The 19,620-nt window shown below is 30.9% G+C and overlaps 1 protein-coding gene across 1 annotated transcript in view; it reads left to right on the top strand.

Moving 5' to 3' along the window:
- Nucleotides 1-766: 766 nt before the first annotated feature.
- Nucleotides 767-19,620, top strand: part of LOC129971368 (purine nucleoside phosphorylase-like) — a 63,200-nt gene continuing 44,346 nt past the window's right edge. The window contains exon 1 of the mRNA XM_056085070.1: nt 767-914. Within this exon, the coding sequence (XP_055941045.1) occupies nt 838-914 (77 nt within the window). The 5' untranslated portion in view covers nt 767-837. The remainder of the gene's footprint in view (nt 915-19,620) is intronic.

Raw genomic sequence — 19,620 nt, 5'->3', positions numbered from 1 at the left:
CAATTTTTGAAAATTTTGTGACAAAAATGTTTTAAACGATTTTATTTCAATGAATTAGGACTATATCAATCCGCTGAAGATGAATTCAAAAATATACTTCAGTGCAAAAATATATAATATTCTAGAAATGAAAATTTCGTTTTCTTATATTTCTTTCCAACAAGTTTCGAATACAATAGCAAAGATTATTCTAAAATTCCTCAAGCGTGTCTGGTAAAGTCCGGAAAAAAAATTATTTATTTTTAATACTTGTAACATTAATTTATTTAGCCACATTTCTCTGGAAGAGAAATTAATTTCACAGGAAGTAAATAGCCCTGAACCGATTCTGTTAACAATGCTCTTAGGAAGAGATTGTTCGACTGTCTTTTGTTCCAGTTCAAGTGACAACATATCGATTACAAATTATACTTTATAATCGGAACTGAATTGACTCAACTCACTCTTTTTCTACGGTTTCTGAGAACTCAGTAGATAGGTTACGGAAGTAAGAAAGCGAAACCCGCTACTCAAGGTCAGAATTACGCTTTTACATAAAACTTAATCATTACCTGAACTCATTTATTTCATAGAAAGAAACCGCTTCTGATTATATCGATCTACGTTTCGAATTACCTAAAAATTTTTCTTTAGTGTTTACCAGCACATATCGTCTGCAAACATCCGACTCGCGCATGCGCGGATGACAAACGTGTTTTCATTGGCGGCAAGTTCACCTGTCACTTTTCCTGAGAATTATTTATTTCGATGGAACGAAAATTATTGTTTATTTACTCTGCAATTCTCGCATTCTCTCGAATTCAAACTGTAATTCATAGAGTAATTTAGTTTTTTGAAATGGAAAACGGAATTCATTCGTCAATGAATGGCTTGGAGCAAAGATTACTATTTCCACCTCAAGATCATTTAAAAAGGTAAAATTTAATCTATTCGCAATTATTTATTTTAAACTTAATTGATCAACTTATAATAATTTCAAAAAACTAGATTTTATTAAGAATTTTAAAATAACAAAATTAAAAGAAGAGTTCATTAAAAAAATGAGAAAGACTGATAAATCAATTTTAAAAAATTCCTTATTAGTTAATTAAATGAAAATAGAAATAAATCATTCACCGACAAATATTTTAATTGATTTGATATCATTTATATAGCAACGAAAAATAAACACTTAAGAGTATTTATTTTTAGTATGTTTTTTTTATTGGTGACATTTTATTTTTGGGTCATTTGATTTAAAGTATTCTGATGAAAGAAAAGTCCCATTTTTATTTGAGGCGAAAAAAATTAACCGCTTCTTTTGATTCGCTCAGTTTTTTTTTTTTTTTTTGACAGATGTGATAAAATATTCTTCAAAATTTTATCAATTGTTAAAATCTCAAAATATTTATTTACATTTTCTTTCTTTCTTTCTTTATTTTTTTTTTTTTTTCGATTTTCAACCTGATAACTAGCATTCTCCAACTTAAATTACTGATTTATATTTGCTCAATTTCCTGCTTAACATTTCTATTCTTATATGAAGAGTCACTAGATCATATGATTTACATAGGATGATTTTGAGTTTAAAAGATTCAAAGGACTTGCGCAAATTTATAGATTATATTATAGAAACTATATCCTGCTTTAAGAATATTGGTCATTGAGAGAAATTATGAACCCGGAGGATGATTCGTAAAAGAATATAATCAATTCGGTATTTACCTTAGTTTACTTTTTTTTTTCTTTCCCGTATTGTTCTCGAACCATTTTATTTTCTATATTAATCTGATTCAATAACAGTAGATATGCAATATACAGCAGATATAACAACTTGAAGATGTATCGCAGATATGCAATAATAGCTCTGAAATGGCGTTGTTTCGAATTTGTTCTGTATCGAGCTTTAGAGCTCAGTTTAGTTAACACCTTCGGAATGTTTAATGTACTGATTTTGCGGGGTGCCACGGTGGCTTCTTGGTAATATCTTGACTTTTCGGATCAGAAGTTCCAGCTCGAGACCCGATTCTTTTTAAGAACTACCGTTATATGGACATAATTGATGCCAAATCTGTCGATACAGGGCTAACGCCTTCCCGCTAATTTGCAGCGAAATTTGGAGAAGGTGTGCTTGCTTAGTTACCCTCCTCGTTATATGACTAAAGTTTTAAATCCTGAGAGCTGTCCCAAAATATACCTTAAGTTTCTTCGAAACGGAATGTTAATATAACTAAATTAAACTTACAGCATGTAGAATGCGTTTTAACTTCTGAAATAAGAAAGGCGCAGCATATCGTGAAGGTATCAAATATATTTTCCCACTAAATTAAGGCTTCGAATACTCGCACTTTGATATCCGAATCTCAGAGTCAATAATCCGAAGGCTTCCCAGTTTCAGAGAGGAGAAAGTTCTGACGGAAAAGGCTGCTTCTAAAGGTCAATAACTTTCTTAATTAATACGGTTTTTCAGGGTTAATTTTTGTTCGATAGTAAACTGATCATTTACATTTTATAATATATTCTTTTATTTATTATGTATTTTTTTTATTTTTGTATCCTTTACAGTGAAATTAGTTTCTCATTTTTGCATATTTATAACTTTTTTCATTTTATTTCTTACTAAGTGACATATTACCGGGGGCCAAAGGAGGTTTTTTTTGTTTATATATACTTTAGGTGACAGTTTCAGGGAACGTCATGAACACAAAACGTTAGCCTATTTATGCCACATTTCAAAGCCGAATATAATAAGGGTGGTCGATGAATTCATTTATTGTGTTAAAAATGCTAACTACTCTAGTGTGTTTACATGCGATTATTTTAATGAATTAATTCTATTTCTTGTAATATTTCTTAATGCTATAATGAGAATAATTATGAAGCCAAAACATAATCTTTATTATAACTTTCTCTGAAATTTCAAAGTTTATTTACAAAAGCCTCTTAGAGGAAATCGTAGATTTTATGTCGTTGAATGGAATCGAATTTTAACATAAAAAAGTGTATTAGCTAGAGTGTTATTCATAAACTGGCTTAATGCCCATTTAACTTTCGTGCGATTTTTTTTCTTTGCTTTTTATAATTTTTCAAAAATATTTTTTTTAAATAAAAAGATGTGACTAAGTAACCTATGAATATTTTAATCATTCTGGTGGGACTAAGCAAAGGTAAATATTACATTTTTGGCCTTTTCATGCACTAAGTATACAAAGGTCTAAAAAATCCTTTTTTTTTTTTTTTTTTTTTTTTTTTTTCCCCTAAAGGAACAATTTTGGCGAATCTCTATCTTTACAAATTCGGAAAACACCTTTTTGGAATCATGCCTGGAATTATCTGAGAGCATGATAAATGAAAACCACTTAGAGCTAAATAGGTGGAATTTGGTATATAGTTTCTACTCTGAATTTGTAGATTTTCTAACAAATTTTGAACGAAATCCATTCAAAGGAAGTCTGTCTATCCGTTTGTGTGAACATAAGTTAACATCACAATAACTACAAAACGAAAACAATCTAGATGAGTAAAATTTGGCATAGAAATTTAACCTCTAAAGTATAGATAAGTATGAAATTTGGAACCAAATCTTTCGTTAATAACATCCAAAAATTAAATTTGTGTTTTAGATATGTTTTTCTCAACCGATTATAACAAAAATTTGTCACAAAACTGTCATTGCAGTCGCAAAATCCCATACCAAATTTGATATATTTAAGTAATTGCATTTTTGAATTATTACTTAAACTTTGAATTATTACTTTATTATTGCACTTTGAATTATTACTTTTGAAAGTACGGACCGACAGACTGTGTGCCGAATTTTATCTCTCTAGCTCTCTCCGTTTTGTAGTTATCGCGTTTACTTATATTCGAACAGACAGACAGACTTTCGGCGCATGGATTTTGCTTAAAATTTGATAAAAAATCTACAAATTTGGTATTAATAGAGTATATCAAATTTCAGCTCAAAGCGTTTTTGAGTTGTCTTTGTCACAGAGAGACGGCCATTTTCCAAAAATTTGCTTTTCGAACACAGGGTGGTCTAAATCGTAAAGATTCGACAAAATATCGAATTCGAATTTTTTGACGATTATTTTACTTTTTTTATACTACATCTATACTTATATAAAGCTCAATGTGTGTGTGTGTGTGTGTGTGTGTGTGTGTGTTGGCGCTCTACAGGCCAGGTCATTTGACATACAGCTACCAAATTTGGTATATGTATACCTTAAAGGTCGGCAATGTGCACCTGGGGTTCCTTTTTTTGAATTTTAATTATTAATTAAAAAGTAACTTTCCCACCAAAAAATCTTTTCATTTTCCCCAACGCCAAATGAGTAAGGCTTCAGCTTTTTTTCTCAACAGTAATGAGGCTAGGGTTAACATTTTTCGGCCGATTATTTCAAACGATTCTGTTTATTTTCTTAATATTTGATGCATTTAAAATTAAACATTGTTAATGAATCGATCTTTCAGATTCATTCTGAAGTACTTTTGAATTAAAATAAAACAGAATAAAGGAAATTAAAAATTTCTAATCTGCATAGCGTTACCCCAACTGGCGTAGAAAAACTCAAGCATTTGCGTTACCGTAACTGGCGTTGAAAATTCAGACATGCGCATTGTGTTCTGATTGTTGACAATATTATCAACGGATGATTCTTGATTTAAATTATTTTTAGGTTACTTGCATGCTTTTGTAATTAAATTGTATTTATGTTAGTTATACATTTTTTGTATATGCTTATAGTTTTAAATACATCGTTTTTTAAGTAGTTTTTTTAAACCTGTTTTCGACCGATTATTTTAAACTATTCATTTTTTTTTATGTTTGATGCATTTAAAATTAAACATTGTTAATGAATCGATCTGTTCATGATGAATCCGTAGAAAATTTTGTTGACAAATTGTTGAGATATAACATAAATTAAGAAAGATATTCTTTAGTGCCCATAAAGTTTAAACGCTCAGTGACCCTGTTATCAGTAATCATATTATAAAAAAATGCTTTTTTTCAGTAAAAAATATTATTATATTAATTGCAGATTAATTCTTTCCACTTTAATTTAAAGCATAAATTCTACGAGAGCTAACAGAAAATGAGAGAGATACATATTACGTTATGACTGAAGGCCTTTATAATATTATGAGTGAATTATATGACTATCAAAATTTGAAGTTTTAAAATATTTTGATGAAGAATCTATTAAAGTAGGAATTGCGTAAAATATTTAATTATTAAACTTTAAATGAACTTTAAGATTGGCGAACCGTCTGGTCGCCAAAGGCGGCTAGTATATAATAAAGTAAAAATCGTAACATAGAGAATACATAGGTTGATGCAATTCAACTGGGAGAGGACAAGACAGATGAATCAAGCCTGAAATATTATCATCTGTATTTTCGGTTAGAGTAACACAGGTGCTATTATTTTTATTACCTATTACCTTAGCAGCCCACGTGCCAAAACCAATTTTAATTATTATAGATAAAGATAAAAAAAATTCTTTTTATCTTTATAATAAGTTGTAAAGCTCTCCCGAACGTTATCTTTCAATGCATATGATATGCAATGCTCGTACCTGCTGTTTTCTCAGATTTAAGTTCTTTCAACAATGGATGCCGTCATGTTTCACGTCATTCCATAAGAAAAAGAATTGCTGTGATAAGCAACTTCAGCACTGTTTCGAAATGATAACCTTCGGTGATAAGGTGAAACATAAATGGAGCAATATCACATTTCCTCATTTTTATCGAATTCAAAAACAGCTTCTCTATTTCGAAATTTTAATTTAAAAATGGCTTCACTATTTCGAAATTTTGCATTAATTTTAAGCGTGTTTATACGCTATCTAAATAAAGATTAATTAATGATTTTGCAATTCATCCCATTTCAAAAATATTTTATTACTCAAATTATTATAAATCGAAAAAGTATTTATTTTATGACATTATATATTTCCTTTATGGGCGAATTATTTTTGTCTACTTTCTGATGTATAATATATACAAAGAATTTGTTGTTTTGATAAATCAAATAATGCTTCAAGTTGTTCAGAAATATAAATAATACAGGAATAGATAATAAATGTACGAAATAACAGTTATTAATTTGAAATTTAATAAAAATTATTTCGTAAAACTCATGTTTGCTTTCTATTGAATTTACTTGTAAATCAGAAGAAGGAGCTACACTGAAATTTAATTTATCAATGATAATTGCAGTACGATCTTTCTTTTTTTTAACCTATGTTTATGAATTTTGATTCAACTTGTGAAATCAATTTTCTCAAATACTTAAATTTTATTTTCTAAATAATTTCAAAAGACATGGCCTGTTTGATTAAAAGTGGTTTATGCATTGCTTTCTATTGGAGTTATTATCAGAAAGTCATGAAGTTTGGAAAAAGTCCCACAGAAGAGAAATTTGCATTTAAAAAAATCAGTTTCGTATCTTATTGCCATCAGACATATTAATGTTCTATTTTAAAACTGGAAGTTATGCTTAGTAGATGGGTTTTTATCCTCTTAACAGTATTTCAGATTAATTGATAGAAGCTGGAGTAGAAAATCTCCTGCACATTTGCAGAATGCTGAAGACGCGAAGCAAAAATATTATAATTTGCACTAGTTGCTGTGTATAGTAATATTATTAATATATACAATAATATTAAAACTCAACAATAAAAAAATTTGAATTCTGTGAATTAAAAGACACTAATATATAAAAATCTCATGACACGATGTTTGTGCTCGTACTTTTCCGAAACGGCTCGACCAATTTTTATGAAATTTTTTTGTGTGTATTTGGTAGGTATTAGAATAGGTCGTAAAGTATATTTCATAACGCTAGGTAATTAGGGTGTCCCTATCCACGTTCACCGTACGCTGATGAGATGAACGCTTGCTTGAAATCATCGCCACCGTGACGTAACGTTGAAAAAGTCCAGCTAAAAATAAACACGCGCGTCCAAATGCTACAAGATCCATCTGCTGACACATTCTCGAACCAATTGTTAGATATCGGTGATGGAAAAGTTGCTGTCTAATAAAATATTGAATACATAAAAGTGCCCACTAATTTCTGCACTGTTGTTGATTCGTAAAATGCTCTCATTGGCCGCATATTTCCCGATGTACGCACACAATACATAAATCATGCGTGGCTGGCAGAAAGAGCCATTTTGGCAGCAAAAAATGTGGACGTCGACGATTTAAATTTCAAAACACAGCAGTCGTTTGCAGGTGACTTGATATCATATATTAATGAAATACATTGTATTGAGGAAATGAATGGGTGGCGTGTGTTTTTTTAATCGGCAATCAACGTCTACAGCGCTCCATTCCTCTTTCTGTCATAGATCCCATCCTCACACACTTACAAAACATTCGTTATTTTTTAATTAACTACGAAAATATTCACTGGAAATAATTTATAAGGCAGAACAACGTTTGCGTGGTCAGCTGGTATTATATATAATATTCTTTGTGAAATATCTGTCTTCGTTTAACCATACTGCTTGTTGTGGGAAATTGTAATTGGATATTTAACATGGCTGAAATTCTGGTATCTTGATAACACAGCATGGAGTTGTCTAAGAGAAAAAACAGGTTCATTTAAGTAAATTCTTGTTTTGTCCATCGTACAATTCTCCTTCTTGCTAAACTTTTTTTTTTTTCTTTTTTTTGCAGTAACTTCTCTGTACATATTTATATGAACACTCAAATTAAATCAATAAAATAATATTGAAACAAATGGTCATTTAATAAAAGAAATGAAAATGCATATATTTTTAATAATGTCAATTTGTAACTATTGTTATTTGGGGGGGAAATGGGCTGTTTACTTTCCGCATCGTTTGAATATGATGGTTCCTGCACTGGAATACTTTCGAATAAATAGTCCTGACTGTCGACAAGAAAAAATGAACTTTAACCACATACATTATTTTGAAAAATCAGAAGATATTTTTAATCTTCACATTATAGAGACAACATAAATTTTGAAATTTGTATTAACATTTTTGGAAATGTAAAAGCAATTTGAAAATAACATTATCCTAAATATTCAAAATAACTACAGAGTATTGGGATGTTGAATATGTTCTCGCTGTTTTTTTTATGAAAATTAATGCTTTATATTGTCCATCTTTAGCCACTACTTTTCCCCATCTTTCTAACAGCATTTGAATTCCACGTCGTAAAAACGACACGACTTTTGAGGCTATCCAAGAGTCGACCCAATTTTTGGCATCTTCATTAGAACGGAAGTGCTGCTCTACCAGGCCATGTGTCATCGACCGGAACAAGTGGTAGTCGGAAGGGGCAATATCCGGTGAATACGGTGAGTGCGGTAGGATTTCCCACTTAGGCGTTTCCAGTTAGGTTTTTACCGGTTTTGCAACATGTGTCCAAGCGTTGTCATGCTGCAAAATGACCTTGTTGTGCCTCTGCTCATATAGCGGCCGTTTTTTATTCAATTCTCTGCTTAATCGCTCCAACCATTTGATAGTCTGTAGCCATCTCCCGTGATGGTTTCATTTGGTTTGAGCAGCTCATAATAAACTGTACCCAGCTGATACCACCAAATGCAGAGCAGAAGCTTGGAACCATGGATACTCGGCTTTGCTGAAGATGTTGATGCATGGCCGGGTTTACCCCATGATTTTTCATCGCCAATTACGATACGATGCAAAAATCCTTTCCTATTCTGCCGTTGAAGCAATTGTTCACACGTGAAAAGACGCCGTTCGACGTCCCTCAGCTTCTACTGGTATGCCAACCAATGACCTTGCTTTTGAATCATTCCTAATGCTTTGAAACGTTTCGAAACTATTGTGTGATCAACTTCTAATTATTCTGCAAGTACAGCTAGCGTTTGACATGAGTCTTCATGAAGTTGTTGTTGTTTCTTATGGCACTTGCCATGGACAAGCCCGCTGTTACGAAGACAGCGGTTTAAGCCGGAGGGGGAGCGTCTCTTGTTTTTTTAGTAGCGCCAACTAGGGCCAAGAGTACGACTTTGCTACTCACGCATCACTCATTCGCTTGCACAACCCTTTTTTACAGGAGGGAACATTTACACATCTTACAGATAGAACAACGGAAGAACAACCATGCCCAAACCGGGGCCCCCAGATCACGGGGAAGAGGCGCTACCCCTATGCCAGGACGCCGGCGTCTTCATGAAGTAATGCTTCCAATTGTTCGTCTTCAAACTTCTTCGGTGCGTCAGAGCGCTCTTTATCTTCAAGAATCAAAATCATTATTTTTAAAGCGTCTAGGCCAATCTCTACAAGTTGTTTCAGACAGAGCATAGGTCGTCGTAAATCTCAACAAGAATTCTGTGAGCGTCAACTGCAGATTTTTTTCAATAAAATATTGCAGTAAAATTTCCAGCAAATACTCTTTTTTTGGTACGAAATTTGACATATTTAACGCAATGAAAAATAAAGTTGGTTGCACTTCCGTGAAATAACAGACATTGAATTTCAAGCTTGCTTGCAGTACTTGTAAACAGATGTGTCACTATCATAAGCTAACGCAATCAGTTTCGGTAACGCCATTTGTTGGATAACAGCGAGAACTTATTCAACATCCAAATACTTAAAAAATTTATCAAATTGTGATGCAAGTTTGATAAAATGAGCAATATAATGAATGATAAAATAAAAAAAGGATATATATTTCAAGTATTAACATATATTAAATGCGAAGTAAATCGAATAATCGATTTAATTTTAAAAAAAATATTGTTAATGATTTTTTTAAACTAATGTTCGATAAAAAAAAATTGAGAAAGAGAGTAAGATTGCGTAATTTGTCACTATTTTATTTGTGAAAACGACGATTGTAAAGGGGAGAGATTACATCCTCGTCTAAAAATACCAATACTTTAGAAGGAAAAAATTACGGACTCTCAAATAGTAAAAGAAACAAGGACAGCAGTGAAAAAAATAACAAAAGGAATAGCTCAAAGGAATCCCAGTTTCTTGAAGATTATCGCAGAAATCGGATAACAGTTTTTCTAAGTATTGTGAGATTCAAAGCAGACATATCCTCAAATATATTCATTTATATTAATTTCTAAACAAAACAACAAGATTCGATTTTCTAAAATTAATATTAATATTTCAATTTTCTAAAATTAATATGCAGTTTTTAATTTGTAAACATTAAAGATTTGAGTGTTATTAGAGTTTAGAGCTTGGAGTACAAAGCAAGGTTTTTCCAATCAACCATAAACCTTTGAGTGAAGTCATGTATTCATTCTTTTAATTTCTCGAAAGACAGGGCAATTTCATTATAAGAAATCAGAGCATTTCAAGGAAAATTTTCAGTTTCAAAAAATGAAATACAATGCATTAACGAAAGCTAGTATTCAGAAATATCGACAAAAATTATTTATATTTTATACACATATATATAAAAAAATTATTGATTCTTTTGAGATACGTAACCTTATATATTCTTTATATAAAAAAATTGCATTTATATTTTATCAAATAAAAAAGTAACTTATAAACGAAACAAATTTAATAAAATTAATAAATGAAAATTGACATTTTTTGGCAATCATGAATTCACTTAGTATTTTTAGAATTTTTTTCTGAAAAGAAAAAGATCAGGCTGTGTACATTACAGACATGTTTCACTCTTAAACAAGTAAGAAAAAGTTTTTTTCATTTTAGAAATATTTATATCATATATACAGAAAATTTGTCAAAAAATTCATTAAGAACAATATTTTATTTTTCGAATATTATATTCTTATAGGTCTTCTATATAAGGAAAGATTCAATTATATCAGAAAATCAATAATGAAAAACAAAACAATCCTACCATAAATTGCAATGAAATGTGATAGATATTGTTTCGATGCAATAAATCATCTAACCACTTTACAACAACATCGTGCATGTGTTGTTTAGATTACCAAAATGAACTTCGAAAAAAAATAACCAATACAGAACGCCCAAAATAATTTTGAATAGTACCTTATGAAATACGTAGTAATTTTGCAGTTTCTGTAGAGGAAAAAATATTTCAATAAAATTCTTTAAAATGATGTTCTGAATTTGCTCTTTAAATGCAATTAAATGGAATTCTTACGAGTTTAATTATCGAGTCTTTATCTTGTGAGGAACAAAATGCTACTTATTTAAAAATTTCTCAAATATTTCTTAAAATTGTCATATATTATTTAAACCAATTTCATGAAAATAAAATAATTTTACTCAAAGAATTCATAGCGGTTTTTTTTTTTTGGCAACATCATTATGTTTCAGAATCACATTTATAGTTATTCGATGAAAACTAACTCACAATATTACAATCTTTTATTGTTATCTTATGCTTACAAAAATTTTATCAATACATTATAAAATTTTACAAAATTTACAAATTAATTTCCATTGCCTTTCAAAATTCATTAAAGAAAACGATTCTTCAATACGAGAATTTACCGTTTTCCTATCATTTTTTTATCCATTTTTTTTAAATTGTCAACTGCAAAATGATGAAGTCCGAAGCTTCAACATATTTCATTATACATATGATTTCTGAAGAATGTAGTAACTATTTGTTTCAGCTTAAGTCTTTGACTTGAATTGTACAGCAATAATTATGAAAGTTTATCATTAATTAATAAATAGAACAGCGTTCTGTCAAAATAGTGGAACAAGGGAATTTTATGGCTTTATTTATATTTAAAAATCGATTTTTTTTTCTGCGAATTTATGAAATTTTTTATTTAATATTCTTGATGCTTTAAATAATTTTTTTTTTATAAAATCGCTTGCATTTTATTTCCAAGTCTATGTTTTCAGAAGTTAAACTGATTTTTATATTTTACATTTACATACGTTTTGATGCTATTTTACTGCTTTTTTATGCCATTTTCTCCAATTATATTCTTTGTAGAATTTTCTAATAAAAACAATCTAATGAATTAAAATGTAATGTATATTTCTTGTTCAAATCTTGTGTAATAACTTTACAAAATGTTCTGCAGTTCCTGAACTAAAGAATAATTTATCTATTTATTTAAAAATGTTGCATAGTTATTTTAATTATTTACAATGAGAAAAAATTGAAAATTTCGTGTTATTTATCAGTTGAACCCCAATAGTTAAAGAATAAATAGAAATAATACATATATTTTAGTTCAATAACTAGAAAATATATTTCGCAAATGTTCTGTTCCAAAATTTTAATCAAATTATTTGATATACCTCTAAACTAGAAGAAGTTTACTTTATATTTCTTTTTAGCCAGAAAAAAAACCCCTTTTTTCCAATTTTTAAAAAAGATTTTGCAATTTAACTGGCAGATTTTAGTTTCATAGATATTTTTTTCAATCTTTTTTTATACAAAAATTCAAAATTTCACTTATTTTACAGGGTTTTTCAAAAATACATCCCAAGTTTATAACACACCTTAAATTAAGTTATAATTAATGCTTTTTGATAAAGAAACATTTGAATATAAAGAAAATTATTATAGGATTTCATTTGGTTTATATAATACGTCATTCCTTTTAAATAAAAATGTTCAAAACACTTTAAAAAGAATAACAGCAATAACGAAAATAGTTTTAAAAAAATCTTTTATCAATTGACAAAATTCAAGAGTTATACAAAAAGTAAGCAAAGATATACGAAACTTCGATCAGGGAACCGTATTAAATAATATATATTTTATTGATAAAAGCAATCAATTGAAAAACCCAATATTTTATTATATTTTTTATCAGAAATTCACCGAAGTGGCACTCAAATTTTTTTCAATTACGTTCAACGTGTCGTCCAACCGATGAAATATTTTGAAATAAATACTTAAAATAAATTAAAAGAGTGCCGAAATTCTATTATAGATAAAACTGAACGGATAATTCCCTATACAAAGTTGTACTTGCAAAGTTCTTCAGGTATAATGATTTTTAAACAAATACGCATTAATAAGCGGCAATATTTTCGGAATGAACACCTTATATCTCTAACAATGCGGCAAAACACTTTTCCTTTGATCTCAAAGCAACAGCGGCTTCTTTTTATTTTCCGCGATCATTAGAAATAAAAAGATTTCGCAGGTGAATGATTTCAAATCTCTCTTGATATCGTTTCAAGGTCAGGAGAAAGGGTTAATCAAAGCCTGTTAGATAAATACTATGACTTATTTCGCTTCAATGGCTCCAAGAGTAGAAGGGATAAAAAGATGAAAATTATGTATACATGGAATATTATTTTTATATAATTATTCTTATATTTTAAATATCAAATATTTCCTTCTTATATTTTATTTTTAATTATTATATTTATTTTTGCAATCTTTTTTTGTTTTTGTTTTTTATTCTGTCAATATCGGTGTGAGCTGATTCGGTAAAATATCAACGTAGTATAAAATCAATGCAAATTGTTTTAATAATTCACGTTTTTTTTTAAATGTGGATATGAAATCGTTTGAAAATGTATTATATATATATATATATATATATATATATATATATATATATATATATATATATATATCTTATTTTAAAAGGCGGGGAGACAGAAGATAAAGTTTATTTTCAAAAGTTGTGGCGGTCAGATGGTAGATTGGGTTTCTCGATAAGAGGATTGCAGATTGGAGACCCATTTCCGTTAAATATCTATTGAATGCACCAGTGAATGCCCTTAAATCCATTAGAGCCAAGCGTTCTTCCTCTTATATGAGTAATATTAGGCCAGATGTCGTCCTCATCATCTGATCACGATTTAATATTACAGTATTTGTCCCAAAAAAGTCTCCCTTCCGTTCCGAAACGGAACTTAATTTAACTAATAAATTAATGACTTTGTAGCTGTTTTTAATTAAACAATATATTTTATAAGAATATACCAAATTGGATTTATTATTAATTAATCTAATTTATAAAAATCTTGTGTCACGTGTTTGTGTTCGTACTCCTCCGAAATGGCTGGACCGATTTTTATGAAATTTTTTATGTATATTTGGTAGATATGAGAAAAGGTCATAAAGTATATTTTATAACGCTAGGTAATTAGGGTGTGCGACTGTTCTTGGTTAATGTCACCGGCCCATTGTCATTCCAAGATATACGCAAAGTGAATGGACAACAGTATCCAACATATAAAGATGCATGCCTTGCACTCGGCTTGCTCGAAGACGACAATCACTGTTACGATATGCTTGCTGAAGCAGCATTGGGCTGTATAGCAACACAAATTCATTTACTATTCGCTATAGTGTTGACTACATGTTTCCTGGGATGAGCAGACATGCTGTTAGATAATCACAAAGATTCAGTGACTGATGATATATTGCATCGCATTCATACATGGTGTAACGATCTAACGATTACATTCAGCGACGCTATGTACAACAAAGCATTGATTGCTATCGAGGATCTTTGCGCTGTCATTACCAATTTACCACTCAGTCATTTCGGTATGAGTTCGCCAAATCGAAGTGCATCTGATTTAATAGACATCGAAATAAATCGTGAACTGCAGTACGATACTGAAGAAATGGCAGCGATTGTTACTCGCAGTGTCCCACTACTGACGCATGAACAAAAAATCATTTACAACCGCATAATGCTGGCAGTTTCAGCGAGACAAGGCGGATCCTTTTTTTTTATGCACCAGGTGGAACTGGCAAAACATTTTTCATTTCGCTAATTCTCGCCGAAATACGATCTAATAATGGCATCGCATTGGCCGTTCCATCATCTGGCATTGAAGCAACTTTATTGGATGGAGGCAGAACAGCTCATTCAGCATTTAAGCTGCCACTGAATATTCAATATAATGCAGACACAGTGTGCAACATAAAAAAACAATTGTCCATAGCCACGGTACTGAAAAAATGCAAAATTATCATCTGGGATGAATTCACTATGGAACACAAACATTCTCTCGAGGCGTTGAACAGAACACTCAAAGATATATATATATAAAAAAACTATTCGACGGCACTCTGTTACTCCTTTCAGGTGATTACAGAGAAACACTTCCCGTCATTCCACGTTCAACGTACGCTGATGAGATCAACGCTTGCTTGGAATCCTCGCCACTGTGGCGTAATGTTGAAAAAGTCCAGCTAAAAATAAACACGTACGTCCAAATGCTACAAGATCCATCTGCTGACACATTCTCGGACCAATTGTTAGATATCGGCGATGGAAAAATTGCTGTCTATGAAAATACTGGATGCATAAAATTGCTCATTAATTTCTGCACTATCGTTGATTCGCAAAATGCTCTCATTGACCGCATATTTCTCGATGTACGCACACAATACATAAATCATGCGTGGCTGGCAGAAAGAGCCATTTTGGCAGCAAAAAATGTGGACGTCGACGATTTAAACTTCAAGATACAGCAGTCGTTGCCAAGCGACTTGGTATCATATATTAATGAAATACATTGCATTGAGGAAAGGAATGGTTGGTGTTTTTTTTTGTTTTTATCGGCGATCATCGTCTAAAACGCTCCATTCCTCTATCTGTCATAGATCCCATCCCCACACACTTACAATACATTTTTTTACTTTTTAATTAACAACCAAAATGTTCACTAGAAATGACTTATATGGCAGAACAACGTTTGCCGGGTCAGCTAGTAATAATATAATACTAATAAAAAGCATCTTTGCAAATATGTTTTTGAAAATTGTATGGAATAACTTCACTTTTCCCTTCCCTTTTTTAAACAAACAGTTCGGGCTATACCTTAAAAAAATTTTTTTTAGAGAAATTGTTAATTATGCTGCTATTGTTGATACTTCTAAATCAGTGAAATGAATTGCGAATTCGTTTATCCGATTTCCCTTTATTCGAATTTTTTCGATTCTTTAATAGAATCTGCAAACAGGTTTAAGAAATCCTTATTTTGAATACTTGCTTGATTACAGACTGAGTAAAAGATCCGATTAAATTTTTATTTAAAAATTATTTTTATTTTCTATTATGAATGAAAAAAAAAAATTTTTTTCCTGTTTCCATTATTATTCGTTCATTTCTTTTTGTCAAATTTCTTTTAGATAACGTTTCAAAGTTGCTATGTTCTAGATTTTATAAAGTTTTACACAGTTCCCTTAGCGCGGGCATAATTTACATAAATTGAATTTTTTGTACAATTATATTACTATAATTAACCAATGGAAGTAGAATTTTTTCTAACCTAAGATTAATACATTTTAAAAATGTATTCGTAGAATGAATCTTATTTTATTCTTACACTGAATCATTTACATAGTAATTCTGAAAGCCAAATAAAACAATTTATTTTTTAAAATAAAATAATTTAATTTCTCTGTCGCTAATCTTCATACATAAATATCGTGTGTTCTTTCCCACAATTGTTTTAAATTCGAAACCACAAAGAAGAAATTGATGGACATGAGATTCAAAATGAAACGCTTGGACATACAGCCTAGCTCCCTACTTGATTTAATAGTCTTTTGTTAAGTCTGTTAATGACTTCTTGAAAAATGTATGACGTCACGCTGCTCCAAAACCTTGAAGTCATTTTGCAAAGAGCTGTTGTGTTTGAAAAGATTCTTCGCACTTATGAGACAATGGATTAAGTTATAAGAAATTGTTTTTGTTCAGAAATCTAGCTTTCGGACTATTATTGAAAATCATTATGATTTATTCCGTGACATACCATAACGGGTGCTATGGAAATGGCTCTAATAAGGAGCGGAAAATTTCCAAAATAAACAAAATAATACCTTGTAATCTGACTAAAGTTCTGAATATATTTTTTTTTGACATTTTTGTCCCACATACAATTAATTGCCGATTAAAATGAGCACGGATCTTTACTTTATTATTTAACTAGCCGCCTTTGGCGACCAGCCAGTTCGCCAATCTTAATGTTCGTTAAAATTTTAATAATTAAATATTTTATGCAATTTCTACTTTAATAGCTTCTTCATCAAAATATTTTAAAACTTCAAATTTTGATTATCATATAATTCATTCATAATATTATAAAGGCCTTCAGTCATAACGTAATATGTATCTCTCTCATTTTCTGTTAGCACCCGTAGAATTTATGCTTTAAATTAAAGTGGAAAGAATTTATCTTCAATTAATATAATAATATTTTTTACTGAAACAAAGCATTTTTTTATAATCTGATTACTGAAAATAGAGTCACTCAGCGTTTAAACCTTATGGGCACTAAAGAATATCTTTTTAAATTTATGTAATATCTCAAGAGTTGGTCAACAAAATTTTCTTAGATTCATTATGAGCAGATCGATTCATTAACAATGTTTAAATTTAAATGCATCAAACACCAAGAAAATAAAACGAATCGTTTAAAATAAACGGTTGAAAACAGGTTTTAAAAAAACTACTTAAGAAACGATGTACTTAAAACTATAAGCATATACAAAAAATATATAACTAACATAAATACAATTTACTTACAAAAGCATGCAACTAACCCAAAAATAATTTAAATCATCCAACGTTGTCATGGCAACAATCAGAACAGAATGCGCATGCGTGAATTTTCTTCGCCGGTTACGTAACGCAAATACGTGATTTTTTCTACGCCAGTTGGGGTAACGCTATGCGGATTAGAAATTTTTAATTTCCTTTATTCTGTTTTATTTTAATTCAAAAGTACTTCAGAATGAATCTGAAAGATTGATTCATTAACAATGTTTAATTTTAAATGCATCAAACATTAAGAAAATAAACAGAACCGATTGAAATAATCCGCCGAAAAATTTTAACCCTAGCCTCATTACTGTTGGGAGAAAAAAAAACTGAAGCCTTTCTCGTTTGGCGCTGGAGATAATGGAAGATTTTTTTGGCGGAAAAGTTGGCGGTGGGGAAAATGGATGATTTTTTTGGCGGGAAAGTTAGTTTTTAATTAATAATTAAAATTCTAATTAAAAATTCGAAAAAAGAAACCCCAGGTGCACATTCCCAACCTCCAAGGTATACATGTACCAAATTTGGTAGCTGTATGTCAAACGGTCTGGCCTGTAGAGCGCCAACACACACACACACACACACACACACACACATTGAGCTTTATTATAAGTATAGATATAGATATAGATTTGAGACGGAACCAGGGAATTTTCCTTTTATAAGTTAATGCAGTTATTTATGCTTTCTCTAGGGAATGGCAACACTCTCCAAATTAACCAATTGCTTTGTTTCGATTCCTCTTCTTTATTTTGTACTTGGATTGTTCACTACGAATATTCAACGGAAATTATACTTTCATATAAAGAATAGAGTTCTTGTCTTATAATACCTAAGTTCTTGCCTTATAAAGAATATCATCTTATGAAACTTGCACCATCAGCCGTACAAAATCACATTGACTCAATTAACTCGCTAAAATTCTTGATTTTCTTTAAAAATGCATTATGATTTTTAAATTATTGAACTTTGTCGACAAATTGCGTTTAAATTATAAATTAACAGTCAACATATTCGACTTTTATACATGTAAATCATACTTTCACTGGACGAACCTCAGAAATGAAGATGAGAAGCTTCCGATATGGTGGTTGGTTCTCACCACCCTGGTGAGAGTTCGCTACCTCCTAACGTTGGCTACCCCTCCCACGGGAAGGATTGCACCGTGACCGGTGATGGCCCTCTGGACTCAACCATAATTGCTATTGCGATGGTCCGGAAATTAGGTTTTTTCCGTGTGCAGTAGGGTGGGTCGGAGTAGTCAATTTCTGATGTGTGATATACATGCAAAACACTAAGTAAATATTACAATTTTTATTTTTGTTTACCAGCTAGTTAGAACTATTTACTTTACACTATGCGATGAATTTTATATCTATCTCTACTTATAATAAACCTCTCTCACTCTCACTCTATGTATGTGTTTGTGTTGGAGCCCACATACTCACAGATCTACAAGCCAAACCGTCTGATCTAGAGCTAAGAAATTTCTCCCAGGTATATTTTGGAGAATAGAAACAGGCACCTCGAGCCATTTTTTTTAAAGATTTTAATTATTCAAAAAATAAGTTAGATTTTGATATTTTTCCCGATGACTTTCGAAAATATTCCGGCACAAAAATGATTTTTACACCGTTTCGAAGACCAAAGATTTATTTTTTCAATGATGCCAATTTAGTTACTGTTAACTTCTTTAAAACAGATTCAATGAACTTTTAAACAAAATAAGATGTATAAAAATATGAAGTTACAACACCTCGAAATTTAGAAGGTAGATTAATCGGACATTTATGTCTTTAATAATGCTATGATGTTGTGGTGAAAGCTTATAAACCAGTTAACAGCTACGCTACCCGAGCGATTGTTTTTGTATTGTGGTCATGTTACTGGGCTGCGAACTCTTAGGTTCTATTCTCGCTCATTCCAATCCGCTTCATTGGTGACCTCGGACGATGAACCTTCAACATTTGTACAGCTGTTGGGACGCCATCTACCCGCAATCCAAAGTCGTCAGATTCACTTGACACAGCAGCAACAGCATCAGCAACCACTCACCCACACACGCTCGCCATAAAGCTTGGTGCTGCTCAAAAGGGTACAGGCGCATTAGAATCAACAGCTAATACATCACCACTCAACAGCCATATCGTTCGACTCACTAGAGAGAGAGTCTGTGGTGAAAGCTT

The sequence above is a fragment of the Argiope bruennichi genome, chromosome 6, assembly GCF_947563725.1.
Source record: "Argiope bruennichi chromosome 6, qqArgBrue1.1, whole genome shotgun sequence".
NCBI lineage: Eukaryota > Metazoa > Arthropoda > Arachnida > Araneae > Araneidae > Argiope > Argiope bruennichi.
The sequence above is the reverse complement of the archived record's forward strand: the minus strand, read 5'-3'. Positions and strand labels throughout refer to the sequence as shown.